General features: G+C 36.7%; 1 protein-coding gene across 2 annotated transcripts in view; it reads right to left on the minus strand.

The window, feature by feature from the left end:
- The window catches only part of PCSK5 (proprotein convertase subtilisin/kexin type 5), a 243,739-nt gene that overhangs the window by 32,130 nt on the left and 192,138 nt on the right, over nt 1-19,471 (minus strand). For both annotated transcript variants that reach the window (XM_088129839.1, XM_088129838.1), the window contains exons 21-24: nt 15,539-15,641; nt 14,017-14,156; nt 11,227-11,430; nt 10,778-10,846 (exon numbers count right to left, since the gene is read on the minus strand). In XM_088129839.1, coding sequence (XP_087985965.1) covers nt 10,778-10,846; nt 11,227-11,430; nt 14,017-14,156; nt 15,539-15,641 — 516 coding nt within the window. The remainder of the gene's footprint in view (nt 1-10,777; nt 10,847-11,226; nt 11,431-14,016; nt 14,157-15,538; nt 15,642-19,471) is intronic.

Here is a 19,471-nt window from a genome sequence, read left to right on the forward strand (position 1 = left end):
CTTATAAAGTAATAACTTTGTTTTGATTCTTCCATTTTGACTTCTCTCTGATCCTTATATACAAATGTATCCATGCCCAAGATATTAAGGAGATTGTTCCAATTTAGATATGAATCACCCTCAGAGTAACTCTTATCACTGCTACATGACAAATGAAAAAATATTTGATCTCATTTAAAGTAATGCTAAGTCAGATCCTGCCATCTATATCTGGGGAATTCTCCTGCAAAAGATTTCTCTTTTTTATCTGTTTGGAAAGAAGTAAAATAATTATTTAAAACATGATGGGTAAGAGGCATTACCTTATCTTTTGCAGAGAACGTGATTAAGGAGTTTCTGTTTCTTGCTTTTAAAAAAACCTTCAGTTCTTTATTTTACAGTGCAGATGAAGATGTGTATGTAAAGTAGTACCATTTATCTTTTTTGGAGGGGGGGGAGACAGAAAGCTTTAACCGATGGCAGCCAGTGATTGCAATAATTGCAATTACTATATTGGGGCAAAAGATGAGAGCCAGGTTGGTGTAGTGATTAAGGCACAAGGCTAGAAACCAGGAGACCATGAGTTCTAGTCCCACCTTAGGCACGAAGCCAGCTGGGTGACCTTGGGCCAGTCACTCTCTGTCAGCCCTAGGAAGGAGGCAATGGCAAACCACTTCTGAAAAACCTGCCAAGAAAACTGCAGGGACTTGTCCAGGCAGTTGCCAGGAGTCAAAAACTGATTCAAAGGCACACATACAGATGCACACATGCAGACAGACACCAAGACACACACAAAAAGGGGCAAAAGACACAAGGGACACCTTCTGCTATTACTTTTAGGTGTTTGGAAACAGCACTTGAAGTACTGGATGTTGCAGCTGGAAGCATGCAAGCATACAGCTGCTGAGTAGAGTCCTTCAGGTGCAAATCTGGCTGCTGATGTCAGACAGACAACCATTCAGTCAGTTACCGTGGACATGCATGGAGTTCACGGATGTGCATTAGGCATCCACAACTCTTTCCAAAGTAGCAATGGGGAAGCCTTCCTCTTCTATTGTTGCACTCTTCCTAGCAGTAAACTGACTTTGCATTGGGAGCAGTTTTGAACTCTTTCTTCTTCTCTGTGTCTAGTTAAAAAAAGGGAATATTTTGTCACTCACCCTATGTCTGATTGTTCTAAAAAAAAAAAAAATGACTCCCCTACAGTGATGATGATGAAAGAAGCCTTTGGAACTTTTATGTAACAGAGAAACTCTAAACTGTTTATTCAGAAATAAGCCTTATGGAGCTCTGTGGGCACTTACAGCAGGCATGCACTTAGAAAGCCCCAGTGAATTTTTTTTTTTTTAATCTGTTCAATCCTATTCGATTCTCAGAGACTGCCTGGACAAGTCCCTGCAGTTTTCTTGGCAAGGTTTTTCAGAAGTAGTTTGCCATGGCCTCCTTCCTAGGGCTGAGAGAAAGCCCAAGGTCACCCAGAAGGCTTTCTGCCTAGGATGGGACTAGAACTCAGGGTCTCCCAGTTTCTAGCCTGATGCTTAACCACTACACCAAACTGGCTCTCTCCAGTGAACTTAGTAGGTCTTATTCTTGCATAGGAAATATAGGGTTCCACCGTAAATCTAGCTATCTAGCAATTTGGAACCATATTGAGTTCAGTACATCCTATTTTGTGAGAATTTGTGGTGTGACAGAACATTTTTTACTCCCTAAACATTATGCTAAAGGCATCTGACATTTCTCTGACTTAAGGTCAGGCAGCTGGAGATTTTAAATTAAAATGATTTAATGACCTATGAATGCTTGGCAAGAACTAACTCTGAAAGATCACCCTTTCTAAGATGAAATTGCAGCTCATTTGTTTGCCATAGATTACCTATAATTCTAATATACCATGTTCCTTATACAATCAATTTATTGTATCACCTTCCCAAATGCATTAACGGATGCACCTAGATGAACCTAGCTACCTTACTGAAAACATTATTTAGTACTGTGACCGTTTTAAAGTTTGTACATGAAAACAATCAGTTCCAAAGACTGCAGGAAGTGCTGTCATCAGAGAAAATCAGCTCCACACATTCCTGCTCAGGAAATCAATCCATCAATCGATCAATCAATCTCTCTTTCTCATGATATTTTCCCAAATAAACTAGGATACCCCTTTCTGATGATGGTTCTGATGCTTAATTTTAAACCAATCGTGCTGGTTTTCATAAGGCTTATACCTCATCATATGTGCACATAATTGTAGTCTGACTCCATTTCATCCTATCCAAATATTAATCTTACTTTTTCATAAAGAAGGGAAAGAGAACAGGTCTTTCTGTATGTGTTTGTGTATGTGTATACAGATCAACAATATAACAGCTGTGGGTGCCAGGGTACCTAGCACTTCTACTTGTGCCATCATCATTATGGATGTTTAAAATAAAAATATAATGCGGTTGTCACATTTTGCAAGATTTGTGTGAGACCCCATAAGAACTATAGGACACAAGGGGCATATTAAAAATACCTGAACTTCTTGAACCAAAAGATGAAGTCTTGCAAAACAAATGAATCTATACAGACAGTGATGGTCATGGTTTAAGGTTCTACCAAAATTAGTGTAAGACTACTTCTAAAATATCAGATGTTTCCCTTTTCATAGTTAATTAAGGAAAATGATGATGCATAATAAGAATTACATTTGTATTACTGTGTCATTTCTTTTAAGGAGCAAGATTTATCATTGCTTTCAAAAATTACTGCTAGACTTATTGCGCTGAAAAGTTATTGCTAGATTCCGTGAACAGTAACATTTTTAAAAAGCTAAAAAGCACTGGAAGATATAACGTATCATAAAAATATATAAAGTTGTCCTCAAATCAGACTCTACTACTGATGATTGATTGATTTAAACAATTTATATAGCTGCCCATCTCATAGGGTTGACTCTAGGGAGTACAGAAAAAGTTAAACCAAATAATAAAATCATCAACCAATAATCCACAAACCAAGGTGCATAAAAAGGATAAAAGGATTTCTTTTTAAACTACTCAGTCTAGCGAATAGCTTTGGGATTCTCTGGTTGTTTCACATCCAAATACTAACTAAGCCTGAGCTTCCTTAGCATTTTCAATGTCAGCCAAGATTAGGGTTACCAGATGTCTGGCAAAAGGAGGACATGCCCTCCTTTTTGACCTCATGTCCTCCATCCAGCAGGCATAGCCTTAAAATCAAATATTGTCTGGCTTTTTGCGTATCTAACAAGCTCTCTCTTCCTGAGCAGCTTTTCTCCCAGGTCCAGCACTTCCCTACTAAAGACTAATCACCAGTTAACAAACTCCTCTTTGTGACCTTAATTAGTTGATGAGAACCTGTAGGCTAAAATTGACAAGACCTTAATCAATTACATGTTGGACCGGCTCTAGCAGATTCCTGCATTTGAAAAACCAGTCTTTCTGATGCTGCAAAAAGTAATTTCATGTACATGTAGGCCTAAGTGCATTCTTTTTTTTGCAATTTTTCACTGTAATTTTTGTTGTGGATGCCAAGAAAGTTACACATGCAGCCCACCAAGCACCCTCGTATGGCCCACAATTGCTTTTTTAAAAAAGTAGTAAATTTACGGCTGCTGCTGCCCCAGAAGACACCCTTCTGAGCACCTCCAAACCTCACCACTGCCCATCAGCTCCAGTGCTTTGTGGAACAATTGATCATCACTTCAGGTATTTCTGGTGGTCCATGATGATTTTTAATTTATTCATGTGACCCTTTCCCCATGATGAGTTGTGCAGGCCTGATCCAGCTGCAGCCACTTGCTGTGACAGACAAATTTTTATCACGCACTTAAATGATAGGTGCTGTTTCCTGATGAGACATTGTACCATATACTCGCATCTGTTCATTCAGCTGCACTGGAACCAGTTTTGATTTGCAAGGAAAGTTGAATTGAAACTCTTGTCTATATTAGACAAATGAATGAAGAAAGAACTTTTCAACTAAGCAACTTCCATATTTCCTTTTATTTTCTCATTGTGTGATCGGAAATTCCAGTGGAATTATGGAAGAAAAGCAAGGGGTGCACCCTTTTTCTTATGTTCATGGTTTTCCTTTTTTAGGTAATAAAAGCATATAGTCTGTAAACTACTGGTGGATGAGTTATTTCTTATGCCTTTGCCTTTGTTAAATGTTTATTTCAGACCCTTAATCAATGATGCTAGCATAGCATGATCCCAGATTCTTGATCACAATGTCAAAGCCATGATGTAGGGAATTAGACCGGCTTGGTCAGGCATGTTTTCTTTATCTGTCCATGTATATGGAATGTTTGGGGCATGTATACCAGTGCTGGGGAAGATGTTTTCTCAGAACCCCAGCAGTGATTATTTAAGAGGGAAAGATATATATTCTTTAAATCATTGCTAAGAGATGAATCTCTGTATACAGCCACCCACGAAAGATGCTATACACTAGCCAGAATAATCTGGGGCACATCTGTAGTTGCCTCTGATCAAGATGAGGAGCCCCCACCAACTGAAGGGACATGAAATTCTGTCCTGTATTGACACTCCTCTGTTGAATGCTGCCATGTTCTTGTCTAATTGCCTTGTCTCTGGATATTTCCTGCCTATTTTATGCTTTGGAGGTAAAATTATTCTTTTGTTAAGTTTTGCTTCATAAACCCTTTTAGTTTTTACCTCATTGTGTGTTTGTGGCTTTGGAATTCATGAACCTCCTTATATTTAGTAATATAATATAATAAATATAATATAATATAATATAATATAATATAATATAATATAATATAATATAATATATTTATATTATATTATATTATATTAATATAAATTAATATATTTTTAATACTTTTAAATACAGGAGTCATACTTCTCTTCCTGCAGTCATTCTATTTTCATTCTTTTCTTTAACTTCTTTCCTTTTCTTCCATGTCCTCTCTCCCTCCACCCCATTCTTGATACTATGAAAAATTGGTTTGTCTCACACTGAGAACTTCTCATTGCCCTTGTATCCTTCACTAATTCTCTCAGTCTAATCATAAACCATCAAATCAGTCATCCTTTTAGATTCATTCTTTTGCCATTTATACACATGAATAGATTTATGCTTAGATTACATATTTGAAAAAATCAGATATTAGACAATCACCATTCTAATTTATTCTTGGGACTTTGAATGACTCATCTACTTTTTCTATACTTTGCAATCTTGCTCCCACCCACCCATTCTTATCACCTAACAGAATAACCTTTTCCTGGAGGCCATATGCTTTCAGAATATTGCATAATTTCCCCCCAAACTCATCACTTGTTGCTCCATTAACACTATTCATTGTAACATGCAGCTATCACCAATATGTGAATTTCTATTTTCATACACATCCATAATAATCTAAATGACACCAATTCATATTTTCAGTCATACATTTTAGCCCTTTCATTATTACTTTAAATTCCCTGCATGCATTCTTTAACTCCACTCTTAATTAGGCCACCACATTTAGATCTTTACATCCTTCCCTTTCTCTTATTTTCACAAACTCACAACATACAGTACCTGTTTTTCTTTCTTAATTTCTTTCCTTAATTGTGTCTTTACCATTTATTCCTCTTCCATTCTAAGCTGCAATCTCCCATATGCTGTAAATGGTGACGACTGCTATCCATCATGGCTCTGGTTCATTGCAGCTTTCATATTATTATTGTTTAGTAAGAGGAGGAGCCCCCACCACCTGAAGGGACGTGAAATTCTGTCCTGTATTGACACTCCTCTGTTGAATGCTGCCATGTTCTTGTCTAATTGCCTTGTCTCTGGATATTTCCTGCCTATTTTATGCTTTGAAGGAAAAATTATTCTTTTGTTAAGTTTTGCTTCATAAACCCTTTTAGTTTTTACCTCATTGTGTGTTTGTGGCTTTGGAATTCATGAACCTCCTTATATTTAGCAATATAATATAATATAATATAATATAATATAATATAATATAATATAATATAATATAATATAATATAATATAATATAATATAATATAATATAATATAATATAATATATTAGTAATACAGGGAGTGGACTAGCTCACCAACACTTTTTACATGCAACATTCCGTGCTAACTCTAAGTACACATTTCTGGTCAGTTTGGCTAGCATACCACAAACCCAGCAAAACTCAGTTTTACTTTGAGCATACTTATGCTGTTCTATATAAATTAAGATCTCTAATCTAGAGACTACTTTGCAAACCAATATACTGTTGCCTGTATCATGTCAACTATGAGGTAAGTGCAACATATGTGTATGTGTGTATACACACACACAGAGGTTGGTATAACAGAATTATATGTATATATGATCTAGTTTGTTGCCTGTCTGTCCATCCATGCATGCATTCAGTCTTCAGTTTCTACAGTAGCACAGGCCCCGTCTTTCTGATCACTTGTCATCCTCTTTATCAGCTACATCTTTTTGATTATGCTCAAGGTACCCTGTGATTGAGAGTCATGAGTACTCATATAGGATAGAATTCAGATAAAAATTTAATCTATGTTATAAGCCTCTCATAGCAATGCCTGATCCTCCAAAGATTTGGTCCTACAATTTCCAGCATTTCCCATGATTGCCTTTGACAGTTAGAACTCATGAAAGTTGACTTGCTAAGTATTATAGCTCTTTATTTTAATTTCAGATATGACTGTGAGAAATTGAATTTCTTTTTGTAGATGTTACCTGTTTTAAAAAACAGGAATTAACATATTTTCTTTTAATCAAAATTGAACTTCATAGCTCCAGTAATCAGTTATAAATGTGTTTAGTCTCCTTTAGAAACATCTTCCAAAATGGCTTCAATAGGTGTGCTTTCTGCATTTCCAGATCCTTAATTTGAGAAACCTTTCCCATGATACTAGTCATTTGCAAATATTCCCACATGAAATATAGTTCCAACTTAAACTATGATTTTCACTGGAAGATAGAAATGGAATTATTAAGGGATTTAGCAACTGAAAGTTCAGTGTGTTGTTCAAAAACAATGATAATTTGGAGAATCAGATAATTTCAAAGTCTTTGAATTCATATGATGAATGATTTTATATAAAAATACAGTATTTTCAGCAATATAGTCACACTGAAAAAATACCTGTAGATTGAATAAATATTTTAGAAGGAGTGAGATAGTTGGAAACCAACTGCATCAGACTTATGCTCATTGACTATGGAAATGTAATTCATAAACACTTCTGGGTATCTTCAGATGTATTCTGCATCAGGGACCTCTAGTAATGCAGAAACTCTGTACTATGCAGGAATCTACAAGTCTACATTTTAGCAATAAAATGCTACTACTGTAAGAATACAAGAAGCTGACATTTGGGCATTCCTTTAGTTTACATATATCCCCATGACTGCTTTTAAATACATCTGTCATGCAACATTGTCTGCTCATAGTCTACATACTGTGAATTTAATTCACTATCAATTTAATTAATTAATTCAAAGTTTATTGATAAGCCCTAAGGCCTTATCAAAATAAAAGTTAAACACTAAATGTTAATAAAACTCTTTACAAAATTAATATAACAAACAGATTAAATAAAACGTGAATAAAAATAGAGTAAATAAGTTACAATTTAAAATGTAACAAATTTGATGTCATAGAGAAAATAATTCTGGCACAATCAAATATGGAGTCATTTTGTGAGTGTGATTGGGTGTGCATACATGTGTAAGCACTTGCACATGTATTATGTTCCTGTACTTGAGTAAGGGTCCAAAGCATCTGGCACTAGATCTAGCTAAGCAATGCTTAGATAAATCAACTAGAAAAATATTTCCAGCTGCTATACCTGAATTTGTTCTTTCCTAATGAGAATGAACTTCTGGTACAAATAAAGATTTCCCCCCTCTTGTTCTCTGTAACAATGACCATCCGTATTCTGAGGCACAATATTCGGGCTCCAGTGCTTCTGAGATCATTTGGAAAAAGTATATTCTGAATGATTGCCAGAAAAACAAAAAACAAAAAAACCAGCTTGAGCACTGCATTTCTTTGCCAAGATAGAAAAGATGTACAGTACAGTTTTGCCAGTGTCACCAATACAATCAAGATGGATGAAGGATAAAACTACTCCAGAATGGTATCTTCTGCAATCTTGAAATGATTTCTGTTCCTCCATCTCTATGGCTGAATGGACAAAGGTCAAGGGAGTTCTTAGCCACCCTTTTGAAAGTGACCATTCTCTGTGGTTGTTTTTTCCACATTCACCTTCCTGTGATTTTTTTTTAGTGGCTCTAATATTAAAATGCCAGGGATAATTTGCTTAATACAGTATTTCAAAATCTATCATTTGTCTGTCCTGAGTTCTCTAATAAGTTATTCATCCAGATTGTTTTTTAAATAATCCTACAAAGCTAATTTCTCAAACAAACAAAACTTTGTATTGCCACCAGGAATCCTTTCAGATTTAGGTGGTATAAAAGTAAATAAATACAAAGTAAGCGCATAAATTAATGCATAAAACCTCAATTTTGCCAATACATTGGATAAAATACCACTAAAAGGAAAATGAGAGGAATGCATAACAAGCATGGAATACCTTTTGGTTGGTGCTTTGATGACTAATCCTATTCACTGATATAATGGGAATGGCTTTGGGAGACAGGAGGAAGAGCTGCAGACTAGACAACCGTCATGCAAAAGGTATCTCAGTCCACAGGAGCAGAGGGGGTGTGGGAAGCATTTCAAAAGGGACCCTTCCTAGTTTTCCGGAGAGTAAAAGCACAAAAGAAGTATTTCTCATCCTCAGCAACTTTAAGAATATATGGACTTCAATTCCCAGAATTCCCCAGCCAGCATTGAACCATCCTGGTGAGATCACCAAGGATTTGACTCAGTGTCCATGACTGCCTGGCACACTTGGCTATAAGCCCTAACAGTCCCTTTAACATGGATACCCTAAAAATGCTCAGGTTTGGGTTTAAACAGATCTAAAGTGTTGCCTGTTTAGGATTAAGTGACACAATGAGCCTAAAATTGTCTTTAAAAACTGGTGTGGGGTACGTTAAAAATAGTTAAGCACAACTTTTAAGCACGGCCTCTACAGTATTGGTTTACTGTTCTACTGTGGGTGTGGGCATCACTGTGCCATCTTTGGGACCCGGATGGCTCTACTATAATTGGATTCCAATCACATAAAAAACTAGGCAAAGTTTTGATTGCACTGTCACGGCCACCAGCTTGACTTTTTTTCACCACACCCTGCAGACAACTCTGAATCGCATAATAACAAAACTCTTTCTTATTTGGCCAAAGAAAAGAACAATGTTACTGATGCGCCTTCAGTTCCTTTTTATGCCTCCAAGTACAGCTTTCAACATTCTATTATTAGAAACATTCTAATATTCTCATATTCTCATATTCTAACATTTCAACATTCTAATATTATTAGCAACAGGCCAATAAATATACCATATGGTGTTTGCCTTTATGTAAACCAGCTTTTAGCCCTGGCTCAGCCTGAGAACCTCTCCTTTGAGCTAGCTAAACTTGATCCTGGATCCTCTTCCCTGGCACCAACATTTTATCTTTCAGGACCTGGCAATTGTACTTGGGAGATATTTTCATGAATCTCCCAGCTGGAATTTTTTTCTGTGTAGTATCACTATTTAATAAACTGACAGTATATCTGACCATTAAAAATCAAGATTTTTCTGGGTCAACTTGATCTGATTTAATCCTAAGGTCACAGCTCCCGCCAATGTATTTTTGCCAGGATTTCTGAGCACAAAAGTAATAAAACTAAAGAATTAATTAAATTTCAGCCTGTCTTTTAAAGGGCAAGTGTATACAGATCAACTTAGATGTAATTCAGAAGGACATTCAATGGGGATCTGCAATAATCATATTGCAATTAGACTAAGGCACTAAAGGCTGTAGTTGCCAACCATCTGAGTTTAAACATTTAGTCTCTTCTTCCCTTTGAGCATTATTTAGTTGACAACAATTAAAATTAACACAAAACATATGAAGCACGGGAGGTATTTTTTGTTGTTGTTATGAAAACAAATATGCCATTAATATATTTTTAAGATAGTGAAACTTCAAACATTTAGATTGTCCTGCAGTGGAATTTAAAATTTTTCAAAACAATGTAATACATCTTTAAAGTTTTCAAATACAGAAGAACATGCAAACACAACTAAGGAAGACAAAAGGCATGATGTAAATTATCTGCAATCAAATATTTTGAAGGCCTTTGATTGATTTAAAACAGCTGCTTTGGAAGGCTAAAGTGGAACAGACTCACAGCATTTAGTTAGAGATTGTTCCCTGAAAGGGCTCCATTGGTGTTCACAGCAATGTTGCCATCTCATTCAGAAAGTAGGCAGAGCCAGGATTTAAAAAGTATCAGGGACAAAATAGAATCGTTCTGTATGGATTTAATAATAATACTTTTCTTTCTGTAATGTTTAGCATGAGAATCCCCAGAGTAATGCTCTAGTAATTGTGTAACATTGGGCAAATTAGAAGCAGAATAAGCAAAGAAATGAACAAACAAGGAACAAGATAGCCCAGCAGCAAATATGTTCTTTGGCAAAACCTGGCTTTGTGACATGGATAGGATACCTTTGGTTCCTGCAATGCCAGGTTTTATGGTTGGCCAACTAATTGCAATATTTCAGTGGCCAAAGCTGGTCTCTCTTTCTAAAGCAATCCCTCAAAACATTTCCAAAAGTTTCTGAGATAATGCCACCCTAAATGAAATAAAGAAGTCAATGAAATTTTAAAATACAGCATACCTGAGTTGCAGGTCAGGCATCCTTCAGGGCAAGGAATGCAATCTTCTGAGTCAAGGCCTTTGACTTCACCTGGACATTGGACAATTAAACTGGAGTTTAATTTTCCTCAGAAAATGTACGCACGCACACAAACATGCATAAAGGAAGTGCAATACTTTGGATTCCAAGGCAAAAAAAGTGCTTCAGAGCACATGGCAACAACTCCTTCGTGGAGCTGCATCTTTTCCTGGGATTACAGTCTGATCCAAAGAAAAGACCGATTTCTGAAATGCTGGTGCTATGTACGGGCCTCCTGCAGGCTCTGAAGCACCTTTTTGCCTCAAAGCTATATTGTAAAGCAACATTCTACTCCCTGTTGGCACAAGTATGCTCTGATGCCCTGAAGTATTCCAAGTTCATTGCTGTGAACGGGCGGGGGGGGGGGGGAGCTACATTTTAAGAAGCTGTACCTTTTTTGCATTTGTGCTCTTGGCAGCTGTGATTAATGGGATAGTACCCATCTAAGCATCTCTCACAGCTGGTTTGATTCAGGCACTCTTGACAGTGCTCAAAGCAGGGTGTGCAAGTATTGTCCTCCTCAGAAGGATAGAAACCCAAGGGACAGCTCTTCCTGCATTCTCCCAAGTACAGGAAACGCATGTTGTCTTTCTTATCTGTAGGAGGGAAAGGGAGATTAAGCAGAACAAAAAAACTGGAAGCATTGTTTGAAGACCCAGGATTGTCCTAGAAGGAATCTGAAACACTGCATGGTGACATAGTGAGAGAACAGTTCCAAAGACTGCAATCCTAAAGGCTATGGAGTAAGCACTTAGTGGGAATTTCCTCCTTGTCACCTGTCACATTCAGATGTGTGGGAACTCAGCCCAGTCATTCACCGTTTCTTTATTTTGCTCACATTTCAGATACTTGCTATCAGGAGCGATGAAACTCAGTAAGCTGTACTGCCACCTTGAGGACAGCTCTCAGCAAGCAGTAACAATCAGCCTGGAACAACTTCCTTCCTTCCTTCTTAAATGATTCCTGGATCCCTATCCTATTCAGAACCTAAATGTGTTTATTCTTGCTTCATGAGTTCCTGTGAACATTTTAATTTTGGTGACACCACCAGATTTGTACGATGAGTTAAATAAACAAAGCAGACCTAACATAAATGGGGTGACTGCCTGCTGGTTGACCAACAGCTCCCCACTTCCCACAATGCTATTATATTTGCACATTTTACCCTACTGTTTGGAGAGTTGTGGACTGCATGATAAATTCTCAGAAAGGCAGTTTTTGGTTGTGTGATTGAATACATTTCTCTTACAACTGTAAGTATAGGCCATCTCTGCACATATTGATTGAAAGGAAGTTCTCCATGGACCACATCAATTACTCTCTCATGGTTTGCTAGTGGGGTTGGTTTATCAGGTTGTGGACATTAACATTCCCATTTGGGGGTTCACTGGAAATCACTGGTACTTGTTTTGATCTATTACACAGTACTTTTAGGGCATAGTTGCCCAATACTCAGATAACTCCTGCCTGCTATGTTTTTTTCAATAATATTAATCAAGATGACAATCCTATAATACAAGTGGGCAAACCTTTTAGGGCTGGGGTGCTCATTCTTAATATTTGGGGAGGGCATGGACTATATCAGGTAGGGTAATTATACAAATGGAGTGTCTCTGTGTCACATAGCTGGGCAAGACTGATTTTTAAAAAAAATCCTTGGTATGGGATAAGGTTCTGTAGTTGCATACTACACTTTCTGTGAGCTTCCTGCTTCAAAAGAGTGTTTTGGCAAACAAGATTATAATAGGCTCCAGCATGAGATATTGGGACCGACACAGGGCCCATGGGTTCTCTTTAGCCCCAAGAGGTATATCATTTCAGAAGGAGTTTGGCTTCTTGGAGACCTGGGAAATCTAGTAAAACGAAGCCACCCAGAAACAGAATTGCTAAGCCAACTTCTATTCTTAAAATATTTTAGTTTCTCTCACTAATTTTATTTTCTTTAAAAAAACATATGTGCTTAATTAAATTAATGGAGAAAAGTCTTAAGGAAAACATTAACAAAGAAAGAAAGATTTCTTTTATCCTGAGAGCCTGAATGTAACTTTCATTTTTTTAATTCATGCTGATTTTAGAGTCATACGTTACATTCAGTGCAGAACTACTGTATATTTTCCATGCATTGTCTAGCTCAGTGTTACTCAACCTTGGCAACTTTAAGGTGAGTGGATTTCAACTCTTAGAATTCCCTAGCCGTGCTGGGAAATTCTAAGGGTTGAAATCCACTCATCTTAAAGTTGCTAAGGTTGAGAAACACTGGTCTAGCTGGATCAACAACTTGTATACAGGAAACTGAATTTATTAGAGTTGGAACTGGCCTGTTCATTTGGTTAGAAATGATAGACAACAAGAAATAGCAGAATTACATTTACTTCTGCATGCATGGTTTCTGGCAGACACCATTTAAATAAGGTAACATTATTACATGCATAATATAGTGTCAAGGGGATGGTGATTGAGGAAATGGCATGCAATTTTTTTTCTACTTTCACTGCTAATCCTTGAACATAAAATCACAGTTTATGTAATTTGATTTAGAACTTTCTATGTCAATCAAAAGGCAATGAAAGTCAAGCATTTTGTTCTTTTCTTAGCTGAGAACAAAGCTATAGCAGCTGTTAACACTGAAAAGTGCAATTATATGGCTACCTTGGGCTTCATTCCCCTTCCTCACAGCTTTTTCTAAGCCCCTGATGGCCAAGATGGCTTGTTCCTGAGATTGGGTAGGTCTTTAGAAAGGTGGGGTTATTTATTATCTTCTGAACCAGTGGCTAATTAATGGACATTCTGTTGATAGCCATCATTGAATACCTCAGATTTAGTACTATATTGGGCCTTCTAGTGTTAGGAAAGAACGGAACCAAATAAATATCATCCAGACAACCTGGAAGCCAATATTACATGAGCCTACTCTCATATTGGGATTTTCTCTGTCCCTGAAATCTTTTGCATACCCTTTCCCCCTCCCAATATACTCTGGAGGATTATTCGGGTGTTCAGATTGTGTGGGAGAAGGAATTCTCTCTGTCTCATGTTAATCAGTAGAAGAACATTAGATTCCAACCATACAGTATAAAACTGAATTCCCACTGTTGTAGGAAAATCATTTAGTTATTTTATTCTCTAAATGTTGCAATACAATTAACAGAAAATTAATGGGAGGAAAAAAGAGAATGCCTTACCTTTAGCACAGGTAGTGCATTCATTAGGTTCACTTCCATTGCATTCCATACAGGACTCATGGCATGAGTGACACTGCTTTTTAAATTCAAATTTCCCTCTAGGGCACTGAACAACACAGCGCCCGTCATCCAAAACTCTACTGCAAAAGAAAAGTGGGGAACATAACATTAGAATTAAGTAACTGAAGAATAACTTACTTTTTAAGAATGAGCTTAAACAAATCTGGAGATCCGCTTCCATATTCAGTTATATTCCACATATTCTTTGTACTTTGCTCTATTTTCAATGTGAAAACTATTTATGACACTTGGTAAGCTAAACTTTGAACTTCAGATTGATCTGGCCAACTTCTCAAGCCTTTTATAAAGCTCCCTGATATTGTTTCTAAAGAAGTGAGGATTATCATCTCTTTCCCGACGTAGAGTTAGATAGGATGTTGCAACATAGTGGGTCAAGTCATTGTTTTACTTTATGTTAGCTACGGTTGAATTTATTTTTTTGTTTTTATGTTGATTCTATGGTTCTTATGATTTTATGCATTTTTTCATATGGTTGTGAGCTGGGGAGGCACAGAAGTTTTCAGTTCTCAGCCAATCTGCATTCAAAAAAGCACAGATTTACAACATTCTCTAATATCACCCGATACTGCTTATATATTTATTCATAGGTAACCCAGGGGACATCACACATCCTTGTCTTACTCCCTGGTCAATGATGAGCCATTCACTAAACATTTATTTATTCTCATGCATACTTTACTTCCGTTATATATTGTTCTTATCTCATTCAGCAACCACTATTCAACTCCACGTTCATGTGAAACTAATTCAAGACCTTTCACTATCTACAAATCAGCAAGATACAATCAATCTTTTTACAAAACAAAAAACCCCCCAAACCTGATTGTATGTTTTATTGGAGATATACTACTTATTATTGTTTTACTTAGATCCTTATTGAAACTCAGTTCTGATGCTGAACTTGGACTTAGGTATCTGATAATTGAATCCAAATTTTGAAACAGATTTTTCTGCAGGAGATGGTGCTGTTACATTAATGGTTAATGTGTGATGTCCCCTGGGTTACCTATGAATAAATATATAAGCAATCTAGGGTTCTTCCAAATTTCCATTAAAAATAAAAGGGATGCGTAGGAAAGACTTGGTATGCAAGTGATGGAATTATTTATTATTGTCTATTCATAAACTCTTTTTATCAACGCACACAGACCTGCATCAGTGCAGATTTATATTCTGAATTTCCTCAGGTGTTTCAATTTTTTTTCTTATATAAATATACTAAAGAACAAGATATTTTTCTCCTTTCAAGCTACAGAATGTATGTAGTAGGGGCAACATAAAATGGTTCATTCCAGTCAGTGATGGATAATAAACCCAGATTATGATTGCTTTCATGTCAATTCACAAAATAACTTGAACTGAATGCAGTAAACTTGGATGATATTGTAACTGCTAGAAGGATAGAGATGATTTAAATGCAAAGTAATAAAGAATGGCTTACTTTGTATATGCACAACCAATGCAGTCCTTTGAAGTTGGTCCTGTGCATTTAGAACAGGAAACATCACAGAATTGGCAGTGGCCGAGAAGATCAATATATTCTCCTATAAAAAAAAGAGTGTATTTATTACTAAATTCCTGATTAAATTAAGGCCACATGCTATCAACGAGTGGGAAAAAAAAATGCAGTCAATTGCTGAAAATGGCAGATTCAGTGTGGTATTACAAATATTTCCTGAAGAAGCTGCTTTCAGAAGAAGTTAGCTTAATTCAGAACTAGTATAGAATATGTCTCAAGCAAAAACTTACTGTGTTATCTGTATTAACAGCAATAGAAATCACTGGAATAATATTAACATAATAGCAGGAATAATCATATGGATAGAAATTCTACTGATTGTTTCTTGGGGTGGGGAGATGTTGATTATACAGGTGCATATACAGACCAGCTCAGAAATGCCATACATGGAGCGCAGCTCACAAATTTGGATTATGCTTCAGAAATAGCTCTCCAACACTTGGGCATCAGAGGGACAATCAAAAGCATTCTTTAAAAGGGTAAATAATGAGGTTTGGACATAGGTCAGTTTTCCTGATGAAGGAACAACTGATGTGTTTTCCTACAGGGAAAGATTATTCTTTCATTCATATATAACCTTGTAATGTAAAAAGGGGAAGGTTTTTTTTTTTTTTAATATCTTCTGTTAAACTTTTGGTAAAATTTTAAAACGCTTGTAAGAATATTGGAATGGTGAGTGTCTGCTTTTATAAAAAACAGTGACAGAATTTCTTTAAGTACATGTAACTTTAATTTTTTTTTTTTTTAAGTACATGTGCATACAGGTTTTGTACAAGTTAGTATGAAAAGTTTTGAGAAGCATGAAGAAGAATTTAAATGAGTTGGCATATAGTTTGGAACACTTCATTACAACTGCCTATGCAGGAAGCCATTCACATGAGCTGAAAAAGAAAACAAAATATCGGTCAGTGATGACTATCTGATGGGGGAGGCATGAAATAGCTAATAAAGTGACAGAGGAGGGTAAAGAAGTGCATATACTATGTTAATTTATAAGGCAGTTTGTATAGAAAGTGAGATATCAGAGATCAAAGAACCTAAAGGTGAGGAAAATGGAATATATTGTTTATGTTGATAAAATAATAGCATTTACTATCTAGAAAAATATGAAGCATACATGTACAATAGCCAATGGGGAAATAAAGTATTCTGGAAATGGAGATTTAGATGAATGTAGTTCTGACTATATAAGAAAAACCAAAATATATTTTGGACATAAATTGTCCGATTCAGCATAAATAAAAGTATAGATAAACAAACCTATTGGAGATAGATGACACATCTCTGGAGGAATTTGGTGCACAAAGTTGGCTTCAGACACAGTTGGAATTCTCTGTAACAAATGAACTGTTCTGCATTGGGGATTTGCAAATATTCACTGAATTCCAGAAACCATTAGCACATTTGTGTCTGGCAGGGAAAGAAAATAACTTTCCACCTTGTTTATTTTTTTGGCACACAATATTTTTATTTTATTTTCTTCCTTTGTACTGTACACATAATGACTAAGAAAAACATTCATGAAGAAATGAAGATATTTATTCATTTCTACCCTATGGCAGAGCAAGCAGGTTTTTATTTGTTCCAAACTTGGATGTATCTTAGAAAAGAATAGCTCCCTTTCAATGGTGTGATTTTCTGGCAGACTCAGCACAGTACTACCTATACTACTTCTCTGAATACCTGGCAGTCCATATTTGGGGTGGCAGAACTTGATTACATTTGTCCAAGAGATGCTTGCATGCCCACCTACCAACCTTATTGCAATTGCCTCATTGCTTAGTTTGGGGAGTTGCTAGTATTCCTAAAAGTCAGCCTTCTGTTCCTTGGCCCCTCCACCCCTGAAAACCACTGAAGGATCAGTTTTCACTGCTGCCACTTGTTATCCTTGAATCTTTCTTTAGTTTTTCATTTTGTCTTTACTTTGAAATCCAGATTTCTCCAGCACAATACTTCAATCGGATTTTTGAGTGCAGCCTCTTTGGGGCAACTGCTCCCCAAAACATTGGACATATTCTTTGTACCGATGTGGTATCTGTGACCACTGGATTGTCTATATCTCTGTTTGTTGCTCTGCCAGAAGCCAGAGCAAAACATGATGGGCTTGATGGCTTGATCAGTATCTGGTCATGCCATCCCTTAGGCCAATGATATACAAACATCCCTCTGCTGGCTGTTGCTGACATTCCCAGCTTCCCTGCCCTTTTAGCTTGACTAGAAGAACATGCCTGCTTCCCATTGAATAGCATTGTGAAAGGCTTATCAAGAACAGTGGTGATCCACCAGCATCTGGCACTATCGTTACATTTGCAGAAGCTAACCAGACTGAGAAACCAATGGAGCAAAAATTCTAGGTAGATATATTTCAGTTCAATACCTGAAATAAACAAAAATAAATGTTAATATATGGGAAGGCTAGAGGGAAGTATTGCCTTTGGAAAGAAGCAGAATTCTGTGAATCGTTTTGCAAGTTTATCAGCATAAAAAGGCTCAGGAGGTAACTATTCATGCCCTGAACAGGTGTGGGCAGTCTGTTTCCCTGGAAGGTATCTATCCTTCTGCAGCTTCTTTTTTTGCCCCCTTCACCTCTCCAATGCATGATGCAGAAATTTAGGATCCTACCCTGTAATGGCAGCAGTACATTTTCTTTCCAATTTTTGATGAAAAATGAAGGAAAGAGTGTGTTACGTTTTCAAAAATCTTAGTATGATTGCAAAACTTAACCTCACTAAAGCCTGTTCCCCAATCTAGAAAAACAAGCTGAAAAAAATTCTCCCTTCATGTTCCATTTTTTAGTTCTTTGTGTTTATGTTTATTTCTCACATTTCCTCAGATCCTCAAAGCACCTTATGTGGGAATCGCCCTTCTTGTGATCTCCACAGCAGCAATCACGAGAGGTATGTTATGCTGATAGAGAATGACTGACCCCAATTCTATGTTTCTATGGCAGAGGTTGGATTTGAACTTGGGCCTCCCAGTCCTAGATGAGCACTTTCACTATAAACACCACCCCTTACTGCTTACACCATGTGGCCTTCAGCAGCTGATTTTGTTTTACATTGCCCCTGACCCTTGTACTTAATGAAGGTTTCTCAAAAGAAAGAATACAGTGCAGGATACATAACAGAGTGAAAAATACTTCTACATGATACCCATGAAGGGTATACTATTTCTTTCTTCAATAAGCAGCTTGCTTGCCAAGTAATAGAATGAATTTGTGGGACTTGAAGTGTCTCACACTAATATCACACCAATCCATAGACTTAAGGCATAACTGCACTTAAACCCCATCGCTTCTCTTGTAATTGCCTGTCTTCTCCATCATCAGCACTTCATCTATTCTCTGCCTGTCTGCATAGTGTCAGCATACAAAACCAGAGCATGGTAGGGAGCTTTGTAACAGCTAAAGTTGACAAAATAGTTAAAAATAATACCAAGGGCAAATGTCTTTTTAACAAGAGGAATGGGAACAATGCTTTGCCACAAAGTAACGTGCATCCTAACTTTAATAATACTGCTGCAAAAGCTATTACGAAGCACAGAGCAAAAAAAAATCCCTGATTTTCTGTTTTTTGTTTGTTAGTTAGTTTATTTATCACATTTATATAGCCACCCATCTCACCCAAAGTGACCCTGGGTGGCATACAACAATTAATAAAATAACAAGTGAATAAAAACAAGCATATAAAAAGATAAAAAAGTTATTACTAAAATAAAAACATTATCACAAATGTTAATAATTTAAGTTTTAAAATATACAAACCCCACGGAGAGAGCAAAATATTGAGTACAGCGGAGCCATCTAAGAATGTCTCCGGTTCCCAGAGACCTCCAGGCCTGATGACACAACCAGGT

Source organism: Python bivittatus, unplaced genomic scaffold (assembly GCF_059951505.1).
Source record: "Python bivittatus isolate LINGU-HERP-01145 unplaced genomic scaffold, Pbiv_v1 ctg000850_np1212, whole genome shotgun sequence".
Taxonomy (NCBI): Eukaryota; Metazoa; Chordata; class Lepidosauria; order Squamata; family Pythonidae; genus Python; species Python bivittatus.